The sequence below is a fragment of the Labrus bergylta genome, chromosome 9 (assembly GCF_963930695.1).
Source record: "Labrus bergylta chromosome 9, fLabBer1.1, whole genome shotgun sequence".
Classification (NCBI taxonomy): domain Eukaryota; kingdom Metazoa; phylum Chordata; class Actinopteri; order Labriformes; family Labridae; genus Labrus; species Labrus bergylta.
The window spans coordinates 22,240,544-22,265,521 of record NC_089203.1 but is presented as its reverse complement, the minus strand read 5'-3'; the positions used below and the strand labels follow the sequence as shown (position 1 = coordinate 22,265,521).

The 24,978-nt window shown below is 39.0% G+C and overlaps 1 protein-coding gene across 5 annotated transcripts in view; it reads left to right on the top strand.

Annotated features, from left to right (window-relative positions):
- Positions 1–24,978, top strand: part of htr4 (5-hydroxytryptamine receptor 4) — a 178,870-nt gene that overhangs the window by 139,208 nt on the left and 14,684 nt on the right. For 4 of the 5 annotated variants that reach the window (XM_020637470.3, XM_020637472.3, XM_065958416.1 and 1 more), the window contains one exon: positions 17,625–24,289. The exons of the other annotated variant lie outside the window; for it this stretch is intronic. In XM_020637470.3, the coding sequence (XP_020493126.1) occupies positions 17,625–17,709 (85 nt within the window). In that variant the 3' untranslated portion in view covers positions 17,710–24,289. Of the gene's footprint in view, positions 1–17,624; positions 24,290–24,978 lie in introns of those variants that run through there. 5 annotated transcript variants of the gene reach the window in all.

The following is a 24,978-nucleotide window of genomic DNA, read 5'->3' as shown; positions in this document are numbered from 1 at the left end:
GCATCCAATAACCGACATCCCAAACACACACATAAAATGAATACAACAGATGAATATTAACGCAAATTGGCCCCGTAGGGATCAGTATTTAACTGCTCAATGTAGTGCGACAGTGTGAGCAATTAACTGCAGTCTTTCTTCTCCTTCTTTGTCTTTGGAAGTTGGAGTGTTGCAAAATTATTGTGATTGGCTGCTCAACAGTTAGGCACATTGCAACGATTTGATACTGCACGCCTTTGGGTAGAAAGTTCAAACCATTGACTGTACTGTATGGTTCAGAAGGATGATAATGATGCTGACTGGTGCATTCAAGAGCAATCTGCTAAAAGTACCGTGTTGGCCTGATGTGCTCTCAGCTCTCCTCAGCGCCCCAGCCATAGACAGACTTGGAAAAACAAATGTAAGCATTAGAAAAGGCATGTGTGGCATGAGAGTGGGAGATTTGCAGTAATTGCATGAGTCTCATGCTCAATACTTGAGAGTTGGCCGCCCTGGTAATAATGACGTTGATGTAGTCAAGTCCAAGTCAAGAAATTGAAGCAGAAATTAAAATGTTTTTTCATTACCCTCTTTGGCAGCAGTGGGCGATCCAATCCAATCCAATATATTTATAAAGCAGATTTAAAAACAGCAAAACTGGCGAGAGTACTGTACTATCAAATGCAATGACAATTACATTGAAGTCTGTGAGAGAATGACCAGAAATCTCAATTAAGTTTATTGACTCAATCAAGTCTTCTTCAATACAGCATTACTTTTATTTTCTAAATAATGGTCCCATTTAGGGATTAAACAGCAGTATAAGCTAAGTGTCTACCACTGAAGCCAGAGAAAAAGCCTTTTTCAGTGTTCAGTCCAAGGAGTTGGTTGTTCACTTTTTGTAATAGGGAAGTTTTTCTCTTAGGAAGCCTACTTCTTCGCTTGCCAAAATCAACATATGGATCAATAATGTTACAGATGCACCTTGGCAACTAAGCTACTCCACTAAGTAAGTCATCTAAAAATATGGCCCTCACTGTAGAAAAACAGGAGAATGACAGAAGAAAATGGTCAATTCAGGGCTTGAAAACAGTTATTGCAGAGCAACAATTGATTTCAGGGTGGCTTTGTTGACTTTCTTTCATTCAGTCCCTGGTTTCCATCTAAAACAGATGTTGATTCGGAGAAACTGGGTTTGAAACCCAATGGAAATCATGATTCAAATGGTTGGAAAATGGATCCTTTAAATATCCAGTGTTTCATTTCTGTTTGTTTCTTTTAACTGGTTTGAATTGCCATGATTTCCACATTGTTTATTCACTCTTCCAAAATAAATTATGATTCGATTACTGAAACTATTTCAGTCCATGATGATGCAGATTACTAAGCTGCTGCTCAAAGTGCACACACAGATTCTCATGAACGTCTGCACATTTTTAAACTTTCTATGTGTTGTGTACTTATCACACAATAATTGGCAGCTTGATGCGTCATTTTAACCGCCTACACTCTGACAACTAAAGATTTTCGCTGTGCCAAACTTTTCTGACTTTACTGAGATTATTATTTTTGGGAGTGAGACATGCAAAGACCCCCCGCTTACATCAACCAGAGCAACTGCGTCAATGGCTCCAAGTTTTGAAAGGTCAACCTCAACATGTCAGAAAGTTAGAAATAATTTGAACCTTTCATGAAGGCATCTTGGTGGAAATACGATGTGTTGCCATGGGTAACGTTCTGACCAATGTGGGTGGCAGCGATCTATAACTCCGGGGCACAATGTATCCTCACCTCACCTCACCTCACCTCTATGCATCGATAGAGATTACGTTTTCTCACCGAATGCTTTCGGTTCGCACCATTTGAGGTGAAAATCAAAAAGAATCTGTTATTGTTCTTCTTTCTTTCTCGGGCACACACGCAGACTCATTCTCCTCAGGTTTTTTTGACACACAAACCCAACAGACAATCCCGCACACACACAATCTGTCTCTTTGAGGTTTCATTCATGGTTACCTCTCGTTTGATGATGGACCTCTGTTTATATTCTTCTGTCTGAGCATCCTATAAATATGAAGATATTCCCCTCTCGTCTCACGGGGCTCCACGCTACACAAGTGTAATTTTCTCTCCCCTGCAGGTAGAAATCTCTGCTTGTCATAATATCTTCCATTGTCCTCTTCATCACTGCCACAGTGTCACGCGGAGATGTGAGGCAAAGAGAAAACTAGAGAGTTTGTGGAAATGTGAATGTGATGTTAATTTTTGTACATCTGCCTTGGAAGAGTATGGTCCAAAATGTCCTTAAACCCAAGTGACAAAATAGATCAATGACTTCCAGATTTCCTCATTAGATGAGTTCAAAAGACGGCTGAACTGTAAAATCCAACTCCGGGCCTCAGTGATCCTGTGGAAGAACATCTTAAGGCCCTGATTGCTTCATATAAAAGGGGGTCCTCAACTCACAGTTCAGGGATTCAATTGCATATTCATGCTGTGGCAGAGTGGATCATTTGATTAGACTCTTGCAGTTGCAGATCTAGAGTACAGTATTATATCTTTATGATCAGGATTATACTTCTTATTTTTCAAAAAGGCTGTTTGTTTTTGTGTGTCAGTTGTTTTATTCTCACCTGGGCATTTTTTTGGACTTGCATTTCACATATGAAACCCATTCACTGTCAGCCAGGAGTAGCCAGGTATTACCATAGACTGTATGTAAGAATGGACAGAGCAACACCTTGCCTGAAGTGAAGCCAAAAGATTTAAGATCTCCCCCTGCTGACTGGCTGCAGTAATTGTCATAAATCCTGCCTCCTCCATGTTATCATATGGCACATGGGTCAAACTTTAAAATCAAAATACACTTTAAAGAAATTGTTCTCATCCGCTGTTTCATGGTGATAGTTCTTATCACGCTGATTTGTGTTGGAGTAACCATTTTCTAAGAGTTTGTTTTTTGGTACTGATGGTTGAAAAAAGGTATAAAATGCCATCTTGACAGCTTTGTTTAGAAATGTAGCTCCAGCGGTGCTGTGTGCTCTGGATTATCTGAGTAAAAGAGAAGAAAGCGATATTATACTTAACAAGCCCAAGCTGTTCTGCTGTCGACTGTACCCACTTGAGGGATCTTTGATGTTTTTTATTGTTTTTCTCATCAAAAGCAAATGATATTTCTGAAGTGGCTCAGAAATAGCGACTACTTTCCGTCAAACGAAAGTAGGTTGAGGTTCGGTATCCATCTTAATAGCTAACTGTAGTTGGCTCAGCTTGTATCCAAACTTTCCTTCTTAAATATTACAATGCAGTTCAATCAGTAATCCTAAATCAAGAGCTGATAAATGTCTGGAGTTAGTTTTAATCAAGTGAGGCTGACAGGAAAAATACACTGATAACCCAGAAACGTTCAATGAGTCTTCTTCTGCCATCGAGGTTTGGAAGCAAACACCAGCTGCCTGAGTGTGTGTGGGATTGTGTGTTGTCTTTCAGTTGATGTATGACTGATGTGTTTGGGGTTATGGAGTATAATCGTCTATTTCTGATTGTCTTTTTGTGAACGTCCACTCCTGGCAGGAATGTCATTGGCGACAGCACTTCCAACAGGCGTGTTTCATTATTCAAACACTCTTCATGTGTTTGTTCTGAAGTTTGACAGCAACTGATGGCTGATTTTGTCTCAAGCCTTGCAGCGAAATTACCAAACATAGGTTTTAACACGAGATCTTTACAATAACACGTCCAAACAAGTGTTTACCGTCAAATTACAGAATGTCTTTGATCTGTTGCTGACAGGCTCTTTCATAGAATTCTCTTTTGAATTTAACTGCTACATGATCATACAGTTTGTTCCTGGTCGAGGACAAACATTGGTTTCAAATAAACGGATGATTACAGGAACATTTCAAAACAAGATCTCACAGTGAAATCGTTTTTGATGCTGACACTAACAAACTTTTCATTCAAAGTACATTTTTGTGAAGTCGTTTCTTTCAAAGCCTGAAAAGATTAAAATAATCATGGCTTTCACTGCTGCTGACCTCAAGTGCCATTGGTTTATTCATGGAGTAATTCATTATGCCAGATCTGTGTGATATGAAATTAAACTCCCAGTATTTTTGGACATTTTCATAAAATATGAATGAACATATTTTAGGAAACACAAAAGAAAATGATGCTTACAATATCATCCAACAAATCTTAATTTCCCCAACATTTATTCGGATGGACAAATAATGAGACTGACTGTGTTAACAAAAAACAATGAAGTTGTCAGTGCAACAACTTAATACCACAATAGCCTTTATAAAACCTGGACGTAGGCTCAAGGATGCCACTCATTGGTTTCTGAAAAGGCGCTTTGAAGCCCAACCATGGAGGTCGCCATATTGGACATGCTGACTCTTGAAGTGAGTTGGAGTCCGCAGAGAAAGAGACAGCAGCAGACGAGTGCCAATAAACATTTGAAAACAAGATTCTGCGGACAATTTCAAATTATATGCATCACAAAGTTAATTTGGTTGATATATTTGTTTTTTTAGACCAAAGAAAGTATTTTCTTTTGATCACCCATACTCTAGTGAAAACACTTTTTAATGTTAGGTTATAATGCACCTACACACAGCATACCAGAGTGGCCGATACCGTCTGTCTTCCCCCCGTAGTTTATTTGTTTATTTGGATCCCCATTAGCCACTACCTAAGTAGCAACTACTCTCCACTAGGGTGGTGGCAGGTGCTAACAGTTGGACAGGGCAGGGGTTCAATAAAGTATGTAAATCATGTTTGAGCCTCTGAGAGAAATTAAGGTAGCAACAAATCCAGAGGGAGTTTGACTTCACTCTCTTTTAAAGAAGTCTTTACTCCACAGTGTGTTTTCAATATTTGCTTCCTGCCATATTTATATTCAGAATATGGTATATTGTGCCTTTGTAGCAAAACCCATACATCCCTCTAAAATACGAAAGTAGAAGAAATAGAGCAGAAGTATGAAGTTACTTTCCACCATTTCAAATTGACCACATGTGAATAATAAATGCATAGGAAATAGAAAGTATCTTGTACAGTGTAAGTGAACACAGCCGTGTATGCACACAGATCAGCTCTTGGCCTTGCTTGAATCCTGACCCGGTCAGCTTTCCATGTGAGCTGCAGTGGTTCTGATGCCTCTGGCCTGCTGCTTACAGTCTGTGCAATCTTCTGTGCTATCCTCCCTGTGGGCGCTGCAGCTAATGGAGTGTCAATGTGAATGTTCTCCCACCAGATAAAGACAAGAAAACCTCTTTTGTCAATGTAGGAGGATCTCATTTAACCAGACAAGCAAACCCAATAGTTAGCCAGTAAGAAATAATGAATGTTAAAGGCAGTGATGTGGAAATAAAAAAGCTTTTGTTTAAAAAAGGACCGTTTCCTTTTTGGGGGAAAGATGTTTTTTTATGTCATTTCAGGCTAAACAATTGTGTTTGAGCATGGTGGTGTTCATAAAGTCATAATTTTGGGTTATTTGATTATAACATTCCCAGTTATTAGTCTTAGCTTTGTATTTTATCCAAGTAAATAAGTAAAGTATATGTGTAAACTGTCTGGGGCCGGCTCTCCAACCTGGATGTAAACATGCACATTGAACTAATGAGCAGGGTTGGCAGTAATTTGATCTAGGAAATGGAGATACAGTTGTACATGGGCTGTGTCAGGTAAAAACTGGTATACCGACCGAACAATGACAAAATTTAGCATTGGGATGTGGGTATTAAGCTGTAGGGAAAACTGAAGGCTGGCGTTGCTAGCGCTGCTAACATAAGCTACACTCTGTAAACCAAATCACGCTGTTTACCCGCCGACAAATTGGAATAGAATAGTGCTAAATTTAGACTGTTTTCTGGCCGTTTTAAAACCTTTAATGAGTCGGCTGGGAACATCTTTAATATTAGTGTAAAGAGATATTGTGACTAGAGATTAGACTATATACACAACCAACATGCAGGTATGGACGCACGCACGCACACACACACACACACACACACACACACACACACACACACACACACACACACACACACACACACACACACACACACACACACACACACACACACACAGAGTGATTTCTCCTCATTCCAGTCATGTAAGCTATTAACTGAGGAAGGGTGCATATCAGAAGTCAGCCATCCAGAAATAATCAAACCTCGGATCTACTGAGAGCCAGACGTACACTGATGTCATTCCTTAAGCACAAACACACAAATAGACACAAACAAACAGCAACCCTTTATACATTGAAACTTGGGCAATTTACATTATTAACAGTATTAGTCTTATCAATTATTTTTTAAAGAATGCTTTTTGCTGTACGATTTAATTCCCCTTGCAAATGTTCTGAGGAGTGTGTTTTCTTATATGATGTAGTATAAGTTAGTGACCAAACACACACACTGTAAAAAATGTATGTGTGTGGTGTTTACTCCCCTCAGGCCTGCCTGCCTGCGTTCCTCGCCCTCATGCCTCACTGCTTGTGTCCAGGCTAAATTCAGTTGTAATGTTCAGAGACAAACAGAGCAGCAGGTTCAGAGTTTTCAGCAGCTCAGCTCAGAGAAACCACACATATTTTTGAGAGTACACATTTACCAAAGAAATATTCACTTTAGTTACAGCGAAATGTTTCTTTGGGCTGCTCACTCCTGCAAAGAGGTTAAAATTTAACAGCTGACATCAAAACTCAGGAGGAAAATGCAGTGGATTTACAGTGGTTTTAATTTTAAGAATACCAGCAATGAAATGTCACACTGCAAAAACTCAGGTGCATGTGGCTTTTATTAAGTGTTATGAGATATTTTTTGCTTGAAATTAGACAAAACACTTGCTAAGATTTGAGTTTTTGCAGTGCAGGTCTTTTCACTCTTCATTGTCATTAAGAAGCAATTAAATTATTTCCTTTGACCAACAAGAATAACAACAAAAAATGTCCGTTCATTACTCGTACTCTAGGGCCCAACAGAGTTGTGATTTATTTTGGCCGATATTATTTGCTGGCCTATTCATCGGACAGACTCTATTATATTCCTCAAACTTTAGAGATAGTGTCACTTTTTCTTGTTACTGAAAAGCAGTACATTCTCAGAATAAGTGAATTTAAACACTGAAGCTCATGTTTCCTTCCTTTTAACTGCTATTGCTTGTTCAGACTGATACACTTGACTTTGAGATAATCACAGATACATCCTCCTAGGAATAGTTGTTTGTTTTTATACATATAACATTGAAGAAAGAATAGATTGATTTAACAATGGTGTTAAAGGAACAAGGCCCAGCTTGCATTAAATTAATTCTACCAGTCTAAGTACACAATCCATTGCCACAATCTTCCACAAAGCAGCAGGAGTTAAACTCTTCATGGTTACCTTGTAGCAGCAAGCATTGGTTTTGGGGAAAGTTAAGAGCTGAAGAGAACAGAAGTCAGTCATTGAGAAAGAATATATTTCTGTGTACCAGAGAGGGAAATAGAGTACACACAGTCCTCATATATAGAAACATGCCTTTCCTCTGTGTCAATCGTGTAGACTTGTATCGTCCCTGTTATCAGTTAAAGGTCCATTTCAGATTAAAAGGCTTTCTCACCGAGATCGCTCAGGTTCATCAACCTCACTGCTCTAAGAATTGTTCATTTGAGGACTCATGTCTGAGTAAGCCCCACAGGCCAACAGGCTTAAAATGTTTTATCAAGGTGGCCCAAAAAGAAGGACAAAACATAAAAATGACAGATGGATATCAGGCATTGATCTTGATACCTCCATGGTCTGAGGCAGAACCCAGAGAAGCCTTGTCAGGGTTGTGATGGACGCTCCCCCACCTCGCCTTTCTCCGTCTCAAAAAGTAAGCCCCAAATTGCAGATGGTATCACAACAGCAGAAAATGAAAACAAGTTTTTGTTTGCCGTGAGTGACGCTTTGCAAAGCGAGCTCGGCTCTGCCAGCTAATCCCACACGGCTCAGCGGGGGAGCTGCTGTCATTAGATCCAAACAAGGGGCTCGGTAGGAAGGCTGTTCTGTTGTGTATGCTGGAAAAGAGAGCAGCTGGAGTTGTGATGTTCAAGTCAGCCTCAGAGGAGCTTTCCTCTCAGCAGTGATTCAAATCATACCTGCCTTTGTTTTGTGACGGAGCATGTCAGGGTCAGTTTGTCGAAGTATCTGTACAGGGAGACGAGCTAAAAAATTGTTTTCATCTTTGCTCTTTTCATAGTTTCAGCTAAGTTTGATCTGGTTTGTGATGAATCTCCAGAGGTTAGCATTGCTTGCTAGCCAGATAATATCTCTCCAGCACCATTATTTTTTCTAGAGCCAACCATCATTCTTCTGTGCACGGCACTGTTGGATTTGAGCTGGAGTTTTGGTTATTTTTGATTCTAACGATGATTAAAATAACAGGTAGTATTGTTTTAACACACATGGTACCGAAAGTATCAAACATTTTGACAACCTTAATAAGAATTAATAGACTATAATTTGTATATTACCTTCAAAAAAAGATTTCAATATCCATCATGTGTAAGTTCATGTGACCAATAGAAGGCCAGTGGTTTTGAAATGGTCACTAGATGCAAGACTGTCAAAATGTAGACAATGGTTTGAATCACATCTGAAACTAATTCTTCTTTTTAACTATTATTCTAGTCTACCAAGCGTCATCTGGATTGCCACTAACAGGGAACAATTTGACATTTAAAATAGATATGGTTTATACTCCTAACTGCAGTGACATGTTCCTCCGTTTAAATTTCATTATCAGTTGCTCTGGGATTTTTGATGCTCGCTTTAGCTCACAAGCCTTCTTCGATAACCTTCAAAGTAGTGAGGCAACTTATTGCTATCCAGCTCACATCAGTAACTTCTATTACTCTGAACTTGTGTATAAAGTTCACGTTGCTCTATCTTTGTGGAAATTAAACCGATCTGTAAAAGCTGCATTCCTTCAGCATTTCACCTCTTCTTTTTCCGTTTGCTTTGGTGCAGATTGGGTTTCTTCGGCACCGGCAAGAAAATCTCTCAGCTCCCTTTAATGCTTTCTGACGTGTTTTCAGACCAGCCTCATCGAGCAAGAGAAACTTGCAAGTTTAAATCCCATGAAAGGGCAACTTTCTGATTCCATCCAGTAGACCTGGAGTCAGCGGTGGTGTTGCTATTGGCACTGGCGGCCTGTAAACTTTTCTTACTGCATCTTCTATTTCTTCAATCTATTCTGAAAAGTGGTGCAAACACACACCATGACTTTTCAAACTCCCTAAACCTTTCTTCTAAAAATCTTCTTGAACTGCCTTTCGTTTTAATTTGTATTCTGTCTCCTCTCCTTTATCTGCCCTCTCTCCTCTCCTCTCCTCTCCTCTCCTCTCCTCTCCCTGGCCGCCCTTTAGCAGGAAACCTTCCTCAGTGTCACTGTAATTGAGGTGATGACACTAAGCTCTACTGTAATTTCATTTAACAGTGAACCCTGTATGCTTTTGCTTATCTGTGCACATTTTTAAATCTCTGGATTGCAAACAAATCTACCTTGAAGGTCGGAGGACTCCAGACACAAAAGGCATCCTTATTTTTTTTGTATTTCTGTCCTTGAAGGAAAGCCTTAGAATCGTGTGCCTGATTCTCTTGCACACGTGGGTTTTGAAAATGTTGTTGCTGAGCTGGAAGCAAATTTTCCTCACGGATGCAAAATTTGAATAACCCCTGCATAAAATTCCCCTTTTCCTTTCATTCTAGTAAACTCAATGCTGCATAATCTCTCTTCTATTCAAATCCCAGTCTTTAGTATTCGCCTCATATTCATCATTCTCTCCTCCATTCCTCCTCTCATATCCTCACTCGTCTCTCTTCTCCCTCGTCTTTCATTGGCATCACAGTGGGATGTGAGCTGAGGGACGCCCTGTGTTGTCTTGGTAGGTGGTAACTTGGAGTAAAAAAACAAAAAATGCATAAACAAAGCACAAAATAAGAGAAAGAAATCAAACGGAAAGACTTCCTGATTGTGATGATCATTTATTGTACTTCAGGCAGAAAAGAGTCTAAGTGGGCTCATCAGAAGAAGTGGCAACAGAGAGAGGATTGAGGGCCGTGATTAGAGGGATCGGAGAGAGGGCGAGAGACCTATGATGGACATCAAGACCGAGACAGAGAGAGAGAGCGGTGTTGGGTGTCGGCAGCCAATCCCCCTCAAGTGCAAGATTGGATCACATAAGGAGAAAATTGGGGAAAACATGTGATGCAAATATACATTTTTGCTGTGATTCATGCAATTTAGGAATTTGTTTGGGGACAAAGATTGTTCTATTGTGCTTCTGCAAAAAGTAAGAGCACTGCTTTTGTCCCGTTTTTGCAACAGAATCACAAAACCTGGCCTACAAAAGAAGGCTTTTTTGGTGCATTGTCATGTTTTTATCACAACATAATAATGGTGCAATGATTTTAGTTATATAACTGCCAGATACAGTCGATGGGCAAACATACGTCATATCACATAAAAACAGCGACGTGGATTATTCAAAGGTATAATCAGTGATCACATGAATGGTTTCACTTGAGCAGTGATTTAAGTGTAGTTTTAAAAACACTAAAGCTTGCAGTAGTCTCTGGTGGGAATTAAGTTCCACTTTTCTGTGGAGTGTGAATGGAGTTGGATTTGAGAAGCCACAACTAAGAGGGGATTACTTTTTAGTTTTCATACAAATATCTATCTACAGACATCATTTAAAAAGCTTTTGGAACTTTTTGGTTTGGTCCAATTTTGGCCAATAAATGTTTGTTTGCAAGTTAGACAGTGTGCGGGACTTTATCATGAAGTAAAATCTTAAATCTAAAAAGACAAGTAGATTTGTAAGATCCTATTCTGTCCTTAACAAGATATGTAAACAACAAGTGCTTGAGAGAACAAAGACACATCATAAAACTACAGTGCATATGTTCAGGTGCAAGAATAAGAAACACGCTTTTTGGGTATGAAGGTATTTGTTTTAAAACAAAAAGTGGCTTTTGAAACTTTTTCAAGTGGTTTTTAAGGATTTACAGTATATATGATGGTCAGGGGGAAAAAAAGGCTAAAATACTTGAAAATGTGAAGGTTGTTTTCTTTCTTTCCTTTTAAATGTAAATCACTGTCATCTTTTTATTTATTTAACATTTGAAGTACTGACTTTCTCTTTACACACACTGGAGGGTGCATGCTGTACATTTCCCTTTTTTTTTTCTTGGATAGAAACCTTATCTCCAAGTGTCCGCTGTTCTCTGAATTAACCCGTAAATTAACCTCTGTGAAGCCTTTATGAGATCTTTGAGGGGAAATCGTCTCCATACGCTCTCTAACAGCAACAAAGACAACCTCTACACTATCAGAGGAGTGTTCATTTGCAGAGGTTAACTCTTAGGTATATGTACAAGAATAATACCCTGACATTGTTCGACTAGTTTATATTAACCTCGGGGTTCATTTGATCTGTTTCCAAGTGGTGTTATCAACAGGCACGGAAAAAAACGCAGATAAACCGCTACAACCAATGAGAGCAACAAAACCCATGACTTAGCATGAAGTTCTTATTTAGACATGATACCAAAAGTTTTAATTAAGACTTCTTTTATTTGAATCATAAACTGTATATTAAGAAGGACGTAGCCACAGCTGCCTGAAAGGGAAGCCAAAAGATTTAGAACTCCCCCTGCTGACTGACTGCAGTATAGGTCATAAAACCCACCTCTTATATATTGGATTCTGATCATCGGATTTTTGCAGCATTCAGTTTCTTGGTAAATCAAATTAAGACAGCAGGAAGTACATTCTGCATGTACTTTATCAGCGCTGCACGTGTGACATATAAATAATTCAGTGTTTGTTTGTTTTTTGGCCTCGCACCACATCGATGTTGATTGTGAAATGTTCTCTTCCTGTCCCGCTCCTTCACGAGAACATCAGATCATTCGCACATTTGAAATCCTGCTGAATGGCACTTTATCGAGGTGAATGTCTGCCACATTTCTCCTCAAAATGTGCAGAAATGTTTAGTCTGCTCTTAATCCAGGCCTTCTGTCGCTGTCTCCCCTCTGGCCTCATTAAACAAACCTCCCATCATGTGTCCCGTTCTGCCAGTTAGCCTGGTGGCTCGGCTGTGTACAAACAAATCCACACATAAACACAGAATGTGTGCGACCACATGTACTGCTCCAAATATGTTCAGAAGAACACACTCGCAGTTTCGCAGCTTTCTGCAAGATTTCTGAAGATTTCCTGAGGAAACCAAACTCTGAGTTGCTTGTAGTCAAGACGAACGGGAGAAGCAGACCTGATGAAGAGAAACTACTGACGATCTATCCACATAACATTTACATGATGTTTTTTTATCATCACAGCAGAACATACAGCAACAGTATAGCAGCTTTCAGTAACAGTTCCCGCTTCCTTATATAGCAGTCTTTGATGTAACAACAGTGAAGTTTCCACGGCAACAGTAAACATGTCATGTCTGTCATGGTGGTGGTCATGACTGAGCCGCCATGACAGACAGGACATGTTACAACCCTAAAATTAAGAATGTCTCTGGCTTTGATAACGGTTGGAAATCTTTGAGGTGATGAAAGTATTCAACAAAAAATATCCACAGGTGTAGTCCATGTTTAATGAATTTAGATATTTAGAATTTAAAATTCTACATAGTGAACGTTTAAGTGTTCTCATGATCCAGAAAATACATTTTGTTTTAGCTGTCACATCACGTCACAGATTGCAGCATTATTTAAAATATAATGAAGACTAATTGCAGTGTTGTGGTGCATAATGCACTCAAGCATGTGAGGTTCATTTTTATCCGATGAAGATTAATGCAGCAAAGCTGTGTACACTGTAAGTGAGCTACAAAGACCATAAGTTTCTCCATGTAGTCTTTTGATGAGCTTGTGCCTGATAGAGAACTACATGACATGAAATCAAATGTGTATCAGGGCTTTAACTCTTAAAAAATCTATAATAAAGTCATTAATAACTTTCACCAGCGCTCCTTTCAACCTCTCATACGTACGTCTTTGTTTTCACCAAAGAGAGTAGGCAGAGATGCGGTCGCACTCCCAGCACCGCAGTGAGACCAGCTGAGGGTCTAAAGCCGCAATGTGGCAGCAATTTTGGGTTCTGCTCCGGCGAGAATCTGCAGCCTGTTTCCTTTTGAAAAGCTCTTAATGTTCTCGGCTGTCGAGTCGGTAAATTTCACGGCCAGTTTGGCAGCAGGAAGTGTCTTTGGTCAGGGTGTTTGTGTAAACAGCTCGTAATGGCTTTAGCCCACGGAGAGGCCTCTGTGGTGCACACACACACACACACACACACACACACACACAGACACACACACACCCAAACATCTGTACATACACACAGATGAAAAACACATAAATGCATATGTGGATTCTTGCATGTAACGCTTTGTTTCTTCACATTGAAATGCAGCAAAGCCTCCAGACTGTTTACAAGTGAGACTCATTAAGGCTGCTAGGTGACTTTCTCTGATGGTTCACTTTAAAATATATGCTTCTTGATCAGAGCTGCTGTGTTGAGTGTCGTTGTGCACTAATGTCACATTTAAATTGGTTTCTGCTAGATAGTTTGTTTGAAGCAATTAACACATTAGTCATAAAGCAATGAGTCTGCGTGTGTCACGTTCGTCTTTTGTGTCACTAAATGCTCCTTTGGCAGAGAGAAATTGCTTTCTTGAACATGTTAGTGTGATACACAGCAGAAAATGGAAAATGATTGTTGTGTTTTGCTCCATTTAATTCTCATTAGAGAAATTAGAATGGCTGTTTTTGTCATCTCAGAAATTTCTCTGTGAATCACCTTACCATTAAGACTGCACCGACGTCAGTCGTGTCATTCCTGTATGTTAGTATTTCTTTGTGTGTGTGTGTGTGTGTGTGTGTATATTGCTCTACTGTCAAAACCAGGTCAGATCCAGCCATGTATTTAGCTTCATGAGAATGATTTTTGAGTTTCCACACCGGGGTTTAAAAGGGGTTATTTTGCATAAGAAGTAGGAGAATTTTGTCAATAAGGAAAAACGTTTTCCCTTTGTTTATCTGACAATAATTGAAAGGATGCATGGGAGATATCCACTTCTTTTTTGACAGTAACAGTAGCAAAACTTGTATTTTCCTATCATATACTGGAAATAATCGTAATGTACTGACATCGTTCTGGTATCACACTTTTATTTGCTTTCCAAGCTGCTTATTCTGTTCACAGTCCTGGTGGTGCAGTGAGGAGGGTGATAACAGGGAGATGGCCTTTCCTATGGGGAAAGGATCGGTTTGAACATTTTAGGGGCTTAAAACTCCCAAACTGTCAACTGAATCAAAAAATAGGAAGGCTCAGTGTTCCACATTTGGTTTAAAGGGAGCTTAACTGAGATAAACTCTAATGGCCACCTTGCACAGTGACACCTTGCACAGCTGATTTGCCACAGCACTACATCTCATTTGGATGACGTATTCTCTATTGAAAAAAATGTAAAACATCGTGCTTCTTCTGCAATAATTTTTGATCTTGCTGCACTATATCTACTCATATTAACAACAGGGAAATCAAACTTTGTTTCGTTTTTTTGCAGTATTTCTTTAAATGTGTTTGTTTTACACAGAAAATGTCTGCACTGACTTGAGATATAAACATGTGTAGAAACATTTAAACACAGTCTCTTCTAATATGCACATTTTTCATGATTTTTGTTCAAAAAACCGTATGTTGAGTTACCTTCTTTTGCCAAATGAGCTAACACCATTGAAACTTAGTCTGTGACTTACTGATAAAACATTACATTTGCAATTGTCTTTGGTATCACAAACTTCTGGTCTGCCGTCAGTGGTTTGTCCTACAAAGAAATAAGATGATATCTTAATCCAGAGAAAATGAAAGAGGTGTGAAATTAATCTGGAGGCTGTTGACGAGAATACTGTTTCAAGCTCTGCTAGAATATTGTTCAAAATCACACCTGCAGTTACTCCCTCGTGCCAAAGGTGGTGCCAGAGAGACCAAAAAGACAGATCTTTGGGATTTCTGTAGTATTTTAGTGTTTTTACTGCATAAGAAAAAATCATGTCCTAGGATGTAAACTCTGGACATTGGTGTAAAACTTCTACTTCTTTGTATGCTCACTGTCCATCCATCTACCTTCCTGTATTACCAATTTAGCAGCTCGATCATTCATTTCCGAACCATCCGGGCAGTGATTACATTTTTCATCACAACATAATTGGGTCTGATGATATATGAGCCAGCTTCCTGTTCTAATGGAGGATCCCTCCTGAAAACACTCACATTATGGGGATAATACTTTGATTATATCTAATAGCTTATTTTGATAATGCCTGCTTTTGAAAGGATTGTATTGTTAAACTGTAGTACGTCACTCTGTAACTTCAGCTGAATTACTTAACTATACAAGAACTATCAAATGAATATTTTTTATTTGACACACACGCTTTTGTATTTAAATAATATAATATGATGATTATAACATGACCAAAATGTGAAGTCAAAGAAGTAAGAAGAATTCAATGCCAGAAACCAGATTTATTACTTCTAATATTGATCTTTGGCACGATAAGAGACTGTGGAAGCAGCCATGCTGTGCAGACCAGCTTCTCTTCGGTCTGCTTTTAAGTTTAATTCCCTCCAGTTCCTGTAATGTCTTGTAACAATGTCAACCTGCGGTCAGCTTTGACAGCTTCTCTCAGTCATCCTCCTTGAACCCACACTGTGCGATCACTTTTCCAGTAAGCAGGGGTTCAACCATGTTGAGACATGACTCACTTTCCGTCAGGACAACATTGTGAGGCTTTAACTAATTGTGTTATCCCTTTTTAAAAGATCGACGGAGTCTGAGATTTTTGACAGTGAATAGACTAGAGGAGGGTGCCAGGCCTGATGCTGATTTTATTGATTTAAAGTGGGTGAAGTTAGAAAACAAGCTTCTGGTACAGTTTAGTCTGGTTCATGTCTGGTTGGGCTTCTGTGGTTTGGAAGGCTTATAAGATGCAGATGAAACTCTACTTGTGTACGACTGCTGCAGCTACTACTACTGTAGCTCAAGGCCCATTCAGACTAAAATAACTGCAGCTCAAGAGAAGTTTGTTTTTTGAAATAGACGGCAGCCTTTGTGTTAGAATACTGCCACTAGTTATTTTGATTTATAGTGCAATAATTCAGACATAATCATCTGTATTTATTAGATGGATGCATCCAAAGCATGGTTAGAAATTTGCCCAGTGTCGTGTTGCCACAAGGAGGCACTCAGGAAAGAATTATGAGTTAAAACCTTAAACAGTTTAAGAGAAGTGGGCTTTGCCTCTATTATATATATATATAGAAAAGGGGCCAATATTATTTATGACTTTTTGTTTGAGCTATGGGATGTACATGAATTTTTCCAAGGGGATGAATCATCCATCCACCCATCCATCCATCTATTCATCTATCCATCCATCTATTCATCCACTCATCAATGCATCCAAACATCCATCCATCCATCCATCCATCCATCCATCCATCTATTCATCCATCCATCCATCCACTCATCAATGCATCCAAACATCCATCTATCCATCCATCCATCCATCTATTCATCCATCCATCCATCCATCCATCCACTCATCAATGCATCCAAACATCCATCAATCCATCCATCCATCCATCCATCCATCCACCCATCCATCCATCCATCCACCCATCCATCCATCCATCTATTCATCCAAACATCCATCTATCCATCCATCCATCCATCCATCTATTCATCCATCCATCCATCCATCCATCCACTCATCAATGCATCCAAACATCCATCAATCCATCCATCCATCCATCCATCCATCCACCCATCCATCCATCCATCCACCCATCCATCCATCCATCTATTCATCCAAACATCCATCTATCCATCCATCCATCCATCCATCCAATCATCCATCCATCCATCCATCCAATCATCCATCCATCCATCCATCCAATCATCCATCAATCCATCCATCTTTTCATCCACCCATCAATGCATCCATCTATTCATCCATCCATCCTCTTGTTGATTTTATCTCAGAAAACATTAAAGAAGTGTTTCACTGTCTCGATAACTTATTACAGCTTCAATAAATAATGTTGCATTTTTGTAGATAATGTTCCAAGTTAGAGTAAAATAGACAATACAATACAGCACCCATCCCTCAACAAGGTTCCCCCTCTCCTCCTGTCAAGATACCATTACTTTCCTCCTTCACAAAATGCTCAGAGCTTTACATGTGGGATCACAAACCAAGCACGTCTACGGTGTAAAGTCTTCCTGTCATTTATGTCATCACATTTATTAATGGTTTATTTGGACAGCAATGATCACTCATTTGTTTTGGATGGTTTCATACCCATAAAATCATAGAATAATGTAAAATTCCCCACACTTGTTGTCCAGAGTACAAGCTAAATTAATCAAATAACTTTTTCCGACAGAATAACAGTCAAATAAGGTGCACAATTACAAATGATTTAAGGTATAGAGCATTAAATCAGGTGCAATCTAATATTTATAATTGTATTGATAAATGACTAAAACCATTCATTTCTCTACTCCCACCCCTCCCTCTGTTCTCTCTCAGGTATTCTGTCCTTCACAACGGGAGCCACATGGAGCAGAAGAAGTCACTGCACACAGACATAGAGTCCCACGAGTCCTGCTTGTGACCAACGACGACTCCTCAGTCACAAATCCACAAAGACCTCGTCTCAAACACCACAGAGTCGACAAGAAAGCATACAGCCGGAGCTTAAACCCAACGCAGATGCTACAAATTCAGCACTCAGGCTCCATCAACCAGAGCCTGAGTGGGACTTTAAAGATCCAGGCCTTTGAATGTGGCAGGGACATGGTGGGCTGGAATTAAGACCAGTTCTCTTCCTCTGATGCTTTATATGTCATGATGATTCTCTTAGACTGAGCTGTTCTGGTGGAACTGAAACAGGGCTCAAATGCAACTCTAGAAGATCCAGCTACTCTTAAGCACCAGAAGGCTTGGTTGGTCTTTGTTGGAGAGTTTTGCAGCCCGGGATTGTGAATCATGACTGGGAGTCAATAAAGTGAATTATGTTGCCAAAGCTATTTTACATACATAGGACCTATTCCTGATCATTATGAATCACCCTCTTGTTTTCTAGTATAATATCAGAAAGATGATTATAGTTTTTATAAAGTTGTCCTCTGTAATGCAAGTCGAATATGTTGGCAAATTGATGTGTTATTTTCTGGAAAAGAGGCAGAGTTGAGAACAATTTATTTTTGGAAACGTCACACTTTTAATATCACCTTTCTCAGCCTTGGACACAAAATTAAAGAACCTCTACGTGTCCCTGGTTGAAGCTTTACAGCTTTGCTAAATCCTCACTAAGCTGAAACGAAAAATATGGTGGCAAGGCTGCGGTAAAGCCTTGACCTAAACTGTCCAAGTGCATTATTATAGAGAGGCTGCTAGCTCGAACTCTGTGTGCATTCAACAGGAGTCAGAGGACTTTTACAGACTGCAAAAGAATGATTCAGACATTGTGCTGGTGTTGGAGCAGTATGTGCATTGTGTAAGTGTGTTTTCATGTGTGTGTGTGTGTGTGTGTGTGTGTGTGTGTGCGTGCGTGCGTGTGTGAGTGCGTTAATCTTTGTATGAATGAAACCACCTTTTCCCTTCAAACCATACAGTGCTGATTCCATCTTGACACTCCATGTATTCCCCTCATTTCTGCTCACCTTGCAGGTCAGGATAAAGAATGACCCACTAATATTTTAATTTGTTCATATTTAAGAAAGGAGAACACTAAGACTTATTATATTAACTTCTACCTACGCTGCATCCTTTCATTTTAAAGACTCAGTTATAGTGGATGTCCTGTTTTCTTTCTCATTGTCCAACAGTACTTTTGGCTCACAAACTTTACTTAATAGCCCTCTCATTAGACGCTACCTGGGATTTATTATATTTATTTTACACTACCTGCCCAGCACCAATCAGTAGATTGAAAAGTCAACTCAACTCAAATGTATTCATAAGATGCATTAAAAACAATTAACTTTGACTGAAGCGGCAAACAACCAAGAGAAACAATTTAATTGAAATAAAATCATTCTAAGAATTATCATTCTTAATAAGATTAAATATGAGAATAAAAACATTACCGACAAGAACAACAAAAACTAAAAAACTAAAATGTTAGCTTGCTGGATGAAGTGGTTGGAAAAATCTGGAGCTTGATAATTTTCTCTAAGGATGTTAAAACCAAAAGAGTAGCTTTTCATCCCGTCATTAGAACCACAGTTCAGTTGATTGATGATGTTGCTCTGTGTCTCCTGGATATGTATGTACGCTAGTCGTTGCTAATGTATTACCTGTAAAAGCGTCTGATAGACCAGCCGATTCAGTAGAGAGATAATGTCAGTAGACCTTTTCAAAGTGCGACTCCGCAGCGCCACAGAGCTGAAACGAAGCTCCGCTGTCATTACACATTTTAACATTCATTTTGATTCCACAATGGCTCCTCAAATGTTTCTCAGCGATCCTCATTCTGAAAGTTTAACCGGACATTACATAATGTATAATTAATAACTTAAACATGCAAAATGGGAATGTAAACTGTTAACTCCCATGCGAGGCTTAACATGACAATAACATGCTAACCTTTTAAGCTTTAGCTAGTTTATTGAAAACTTTGGTGCGATACTGAAATGGCTGTCTGCTTATTAAAGAACCTCTCAGCACCCAACTGAGCAACCATTAAAACATGCACTCGAAAAAACAATTGACTCAAAGATTTATTCCAAGATAAAACCTTGTTACTTCTTCCTGTATAACAGTTTCATCATGTTTAAACCCAACAAAGGATAACTTTCAAACATTGTATTATTCACAAACACAATCTTAGCTGCCTGGTGACAACCCTGCTTCTCCCAAATGGTTAAATTTCCATGGATAAAGTTGGGAGCCACTTTTGCAATATTATTTACTTTAAAGGGAGACATTTTTTTCGAAAGTAAATTTAATTTGACATTTTGGAAACATACTGTAGTTTTCCAAGGACAGAAAAGAAATGTAGACAAACAGTAAGAAACCATTTCCTCTAGAGCTAAAGCAGTCACAGACAGAGAAACTCTAAAAATATTTGCATATGAACAAACAAAGCGCTCTAAAATCAGACAATCAGATGAGGACACTGTTAAGCACCGATTCACAGGCACAAAGAAAAAGCCAAAAAAAAGATCTGTACAGGCGAGGTAATTACAAATCCCTGCCGAGCCGAACCCATTGACCCAGTTTGAGGTGTCACAGTTCAGAGGAAAAATCTAATCCAGGCTGAAACTTCATCAGTGACACCATCTCTCATGTTACTCCAAATACATGATTAGGAGTCTCAAACATTACAGCTGAGCCAGGAGAGAAAGAGGGGAAGGTCAGGGGGTTCAGTCAGGGTATCGATGAAACCTTAACATGAACATGAGTCCACTTCACTCAAATCAAAATCTTTACCATCAGGTTTGAAAATGTGTCATTGGAGATGGTGACATGAGTTTATGACACTTGATGAGTAATATTCTGAGTTGATATTCTGTACCAAACACGGTCCAACAGAGGTACCAGAGCTGAAGACAGATGGTCATGAAGGCAGCTCAGGGGAGGACAATGGGTCACACAAACACTGGACTTTAATCCATGATAACAAGCTCCTGGGAGACTTAAAATCAATGCTGACTTAATTTAAAACCACAATCTTTTTCTTTACTTAATGAAGTAGTTTAAGTTATAAAACAGCTGTTTCACAACAGTAATCACAATATAGCAATACCTTTTCCTTTCCAACCACACTATATGTCATCATGAATTGCGGTTCAGAGCCTTTTGCGGGCGTGAAGTGACTTTTGATTCCTCTCAGACGTTTGTTTGAGCTTCATTTTAATTATGTTATAATATATTTAGTTATATTTTTTCATATGTATCAAACACAATCTAGATGACCTTATTAAATACTGTGATCTGACATTACCGATTGGACCATTTGCCAACAACAGATGTCCTCCAAACTTCATTTGGCCATGTCAACTTTTGTTTATGTCTCCACTTATTAAGAGGTGTTGTAAAGAATCTGATTTAAAAGAAATCTGAGCTGAGATTGGGAAACATGCGCTGAAATGTTTTTTTCAGAAGATATCACAGAGGCTAAAAATTGTTTCTATTTTAATCGATTATTGAAGAACAATGTATGAACACGTCCACAAAGAAGTCTTTGGCTCCATAGGGTCGCAGATTTAGCCTTTTTACAAACTGTCACATTCCCGTTTTCATCATCTTTAAACCCTTTATTTTCTCGTCAAACAAAAATGTGTTTGTTTGTTGTCATGCTTTTCTGTTTTCCTTTTAATTTGTCCATCCTGTTCAAAAGCTGCACACTTTCACCGCTGCAGTTTCCATGACATCCCTGCAAGCTTGATGTCATGTCACTGCATGTCAATTCTTATGTGAGGATGTCTGTGCATGAGTGTGTATGTTTGTTTGCGCATGTGTGTGTAGATCTGTGTGACTATTGAAACTTATTGAACTCAGGCTCGCCCTCTGATATGATAATGAATGAGCTGAAAAGAGTAAGCAGTCCATTTTTGGGGATATACCAAACATCATCAAGAGATACAAAAACATAAATCCATCTGGGAACGCTCCAGTTAGGATCCATCTGAGAGAAACCAAGGGTGCTGTCACTCTTTCAGGTAGATTGAAACTAAGAGAAGACTTCCCCAAGTGGAAATAGAAATCTTTGTTAGAAATCTTTATTTTTATTTCCTGAACTTCAGAAACAGTCAGAGCATCCATCCACCTATGAAGGAATATGGACTCAAGTTATGATTGTCGGCCCTCAAACTCCTCGGTTCAGTTGTGGTATGTGAGCGTGATGTTTCCATGAGATCATCAGTTATACGATGCACAGTGTTGGCCCTGAAAACAAAGTGAATGAAGAGAGGTGGTCAATGGTCAACTGACAGAGATGGATGATATACATCTCCCACTGTTCCTTAGAGAAATAGAAACCTTCACAAAATATCTCCTCTGACACCTGGTTAGCTTCCAAAATCCTCTATTTGGAATCAAAATATTCCAAGATTGTGCAAGAAAACAATTTGAGAAAATGTAAAATCACTTTGTCTTCTGTGTTTTTATAACTATCATGTAGAAATCTTTGGATTGTAATAAAAGCTTTCACACAGGTATAAGCACAATAAGGTACACAATCCCAGACCTGGACCAGCCATTCTTTTCTAGCGTTGTAGCAGTTGCATGTTTGGTGATTAGCTCTTCCACGTTTCAATAAGTTCCTTATAAAGAATGAGACGTTAAAAAAAAGCTTAAAATTTGACTTAATAAGCCATGCAAACAAAGAGCTGTGGGACCATCTTTGATTGAAATATAGAACGTATTATTATAGTTCTGATATTGTCTAATTTGATTGAATCATAGTTTGCCCTGTTTGCTCATGAAGCAGCACAGGCGGCAACAAATCCGCAAATCAATGAGATGCTGTGCAAGAAAATCCTGCAGATGATTAACTGATACCAACGTTTAAAAGTACCAAGGTTGAATTTGGATTTCTGTCTGAGCTAAAGAAAAAAACCAACATTGCCACATATACAGACCAACATACTCCATTATGTCAAGGCAATTTTGTCAAGGCAAGTTCTTCACACAAGACAACAATACATCAGGATAAAGGGACAAAGAAACACATTACAAGTTGACATTTAAAAATGATTCAAGCAAGCCTTTAAAAATCCAAAAGAAAACAACACAGAAACAGCTGAAACAGAAGTCAAAAGGTAACAAGACCCTGAGTTTCTTGAAGTGTTGTGGTACTCGAAATCGGCCTTGGTCTCAATGCCACTTTTTGAAGGTCTAGGTCCCGCCTCAGAATCAAAAGCATCTGTACTCGGTCTTGTCTTGGTCTCAGACTGGGCGGATTCTAGATTTTAAATTAAGACCGGTCAAGACGACCACTGATTGGCTATTTTTCTACGTCACTTCTGTGATCAGAAGGAAAACTTCTAAAACAAGAAATAAGTGCAATTCAATTATAATTACATTTTTATCCGCTGGTTGTATCCCCAACCTTCACTGTGTTTCAGTCTAAGTGAGTGGCACGCCCCCTGCACACAAGATGATGATTTTTCATTGATATTTATGGTCTTGGTCTTGTCTTGGTCTCGCCCTTGACTTGGTTTGATCCCAAAATATCTTGGTCTTGTCTCGGTCTTGGAGCACTCTGGTCTCGGGTATGTCTTGGTCTCGGTCGGTGTGGTCTTGACTCGAACACTAGTTTATTCAGTTGTATTCTGACAGGGTGATGAGTGATGGTGTCGTTGATAGATAAAAAGGAAAATGGTAGATAATTATTTAATTTAATTCCTTGAAGATCCTTTATCTGTCCTCCTTACCTTCAGCAGAATCTGAAGCCTTAAAAAGTCGTTGGCCTACCAACCATATAATATAGGTCAAAATGATCTCTTCATCAACACTCGTTCTAATTGAAAAGAAGCTGCCCCCGCTCAGTATTACTTCTGAAACAGGAGCTCAAGTAAGCAAGAGTTAATACAAAATAATCATCATTCATCTTTGCACATGTGCGTGTGACCTTTGTTCAAATGCTGGATTATGTACTTCATGTGACCTCACAGGTAACATTTGGTATTCAAGTTCTCAGCACAGCCTCTTTGCCTGTTTTAGTTGCACAATTGGAATTTCCCTTGGACATGAAAACATCTTCAAGCCTTTATAAATGTCCATTGCAGAATATCTGAGTCAAATGCCCTTATTTTGTGCAGAAGAAATGGATTTGAGCCAATCAGAGGTTTTCAATGAACGGTTCTGTGTCTTCTGATAGAGAGGCTAACAATGAAATGTTCAGGATACACCTGTCATTTTTGCAACTCCCTGATTTGTGTTCAGCATCATTCCTGCTCTGTATCGCCTTCATCTCTTTAATTTATTCTTTTCTGTTTGCAGCTTACGGCATGAATGTGTAAATAATGAGGAAAAACTCACACAAACTGTCCAAAGGAGACAGGGAGAACAACTTTTATAAAACTCTTCAGTATTTATTTTGACAGAACAAAATGGGTATTTTCATGTATTAAAAAGAACATAAAAGGCTTCTCTTTTTGGCAGCTGAGATGTGTATGACTTTTTTCTGTTGCTATGTGACAGTTCTGATAAAGGCTAATTAAAGATTAAAGCGATGTTGATAATCCTGGTGTCGACTGTCTTTGTGACTTTGATAGCAGCAAGCGTGTGTGTGTGTCGGTTAGCTCGCTCATTAAAGCGCTCGCTTCACTCAAAGGATCCGTGTTTCCTCTCAGAGCTAATCCAAGGCTCGCTCTCTTTCTCTGACTTTCCTCTTTTGTGAGTGAAACATTGACGACTTTAGGCACTCAGGAGGATTTAGTCAGCAGCTGAGAGAGAGAAAAGAACCTCTTAAAGAAAAAGCACTTAAAGGCTCTTGTCTGAGCAGAAATACTGATGAATGGAAGGAGCATTCAGTAAACACACAAACAGCTTTATCAGGGTGAAGCGGTCAAACTTTGTGTTAGTCACTTTCACATCTTAGGGAATCCTGATTATTTCTGAATCTGCTGCAAACAAGATAAAACCTATTTAGCTCCCCGCATTCGTTAAACTTTTTCCAGATTTAAAAGATTCATAATAGCAGCAACATTGTTGACGAGACAACCAACTGTTTGGCTTTTTTTTGCCAGAAATTATCTCAGTTAAAACTGTAATTCAGCACTTTTCAAGAATGTCACACGGTTTATGTTGCACAGATTCAGTCTAATGTTACATTAGTGAACAGTATTTTTTAAAGGACAAGAAGAGTAATGCGCATATACAGTCAGGTAAACAAAAAACAATATCACAATGTAAATCAAGTAAAAGGCAG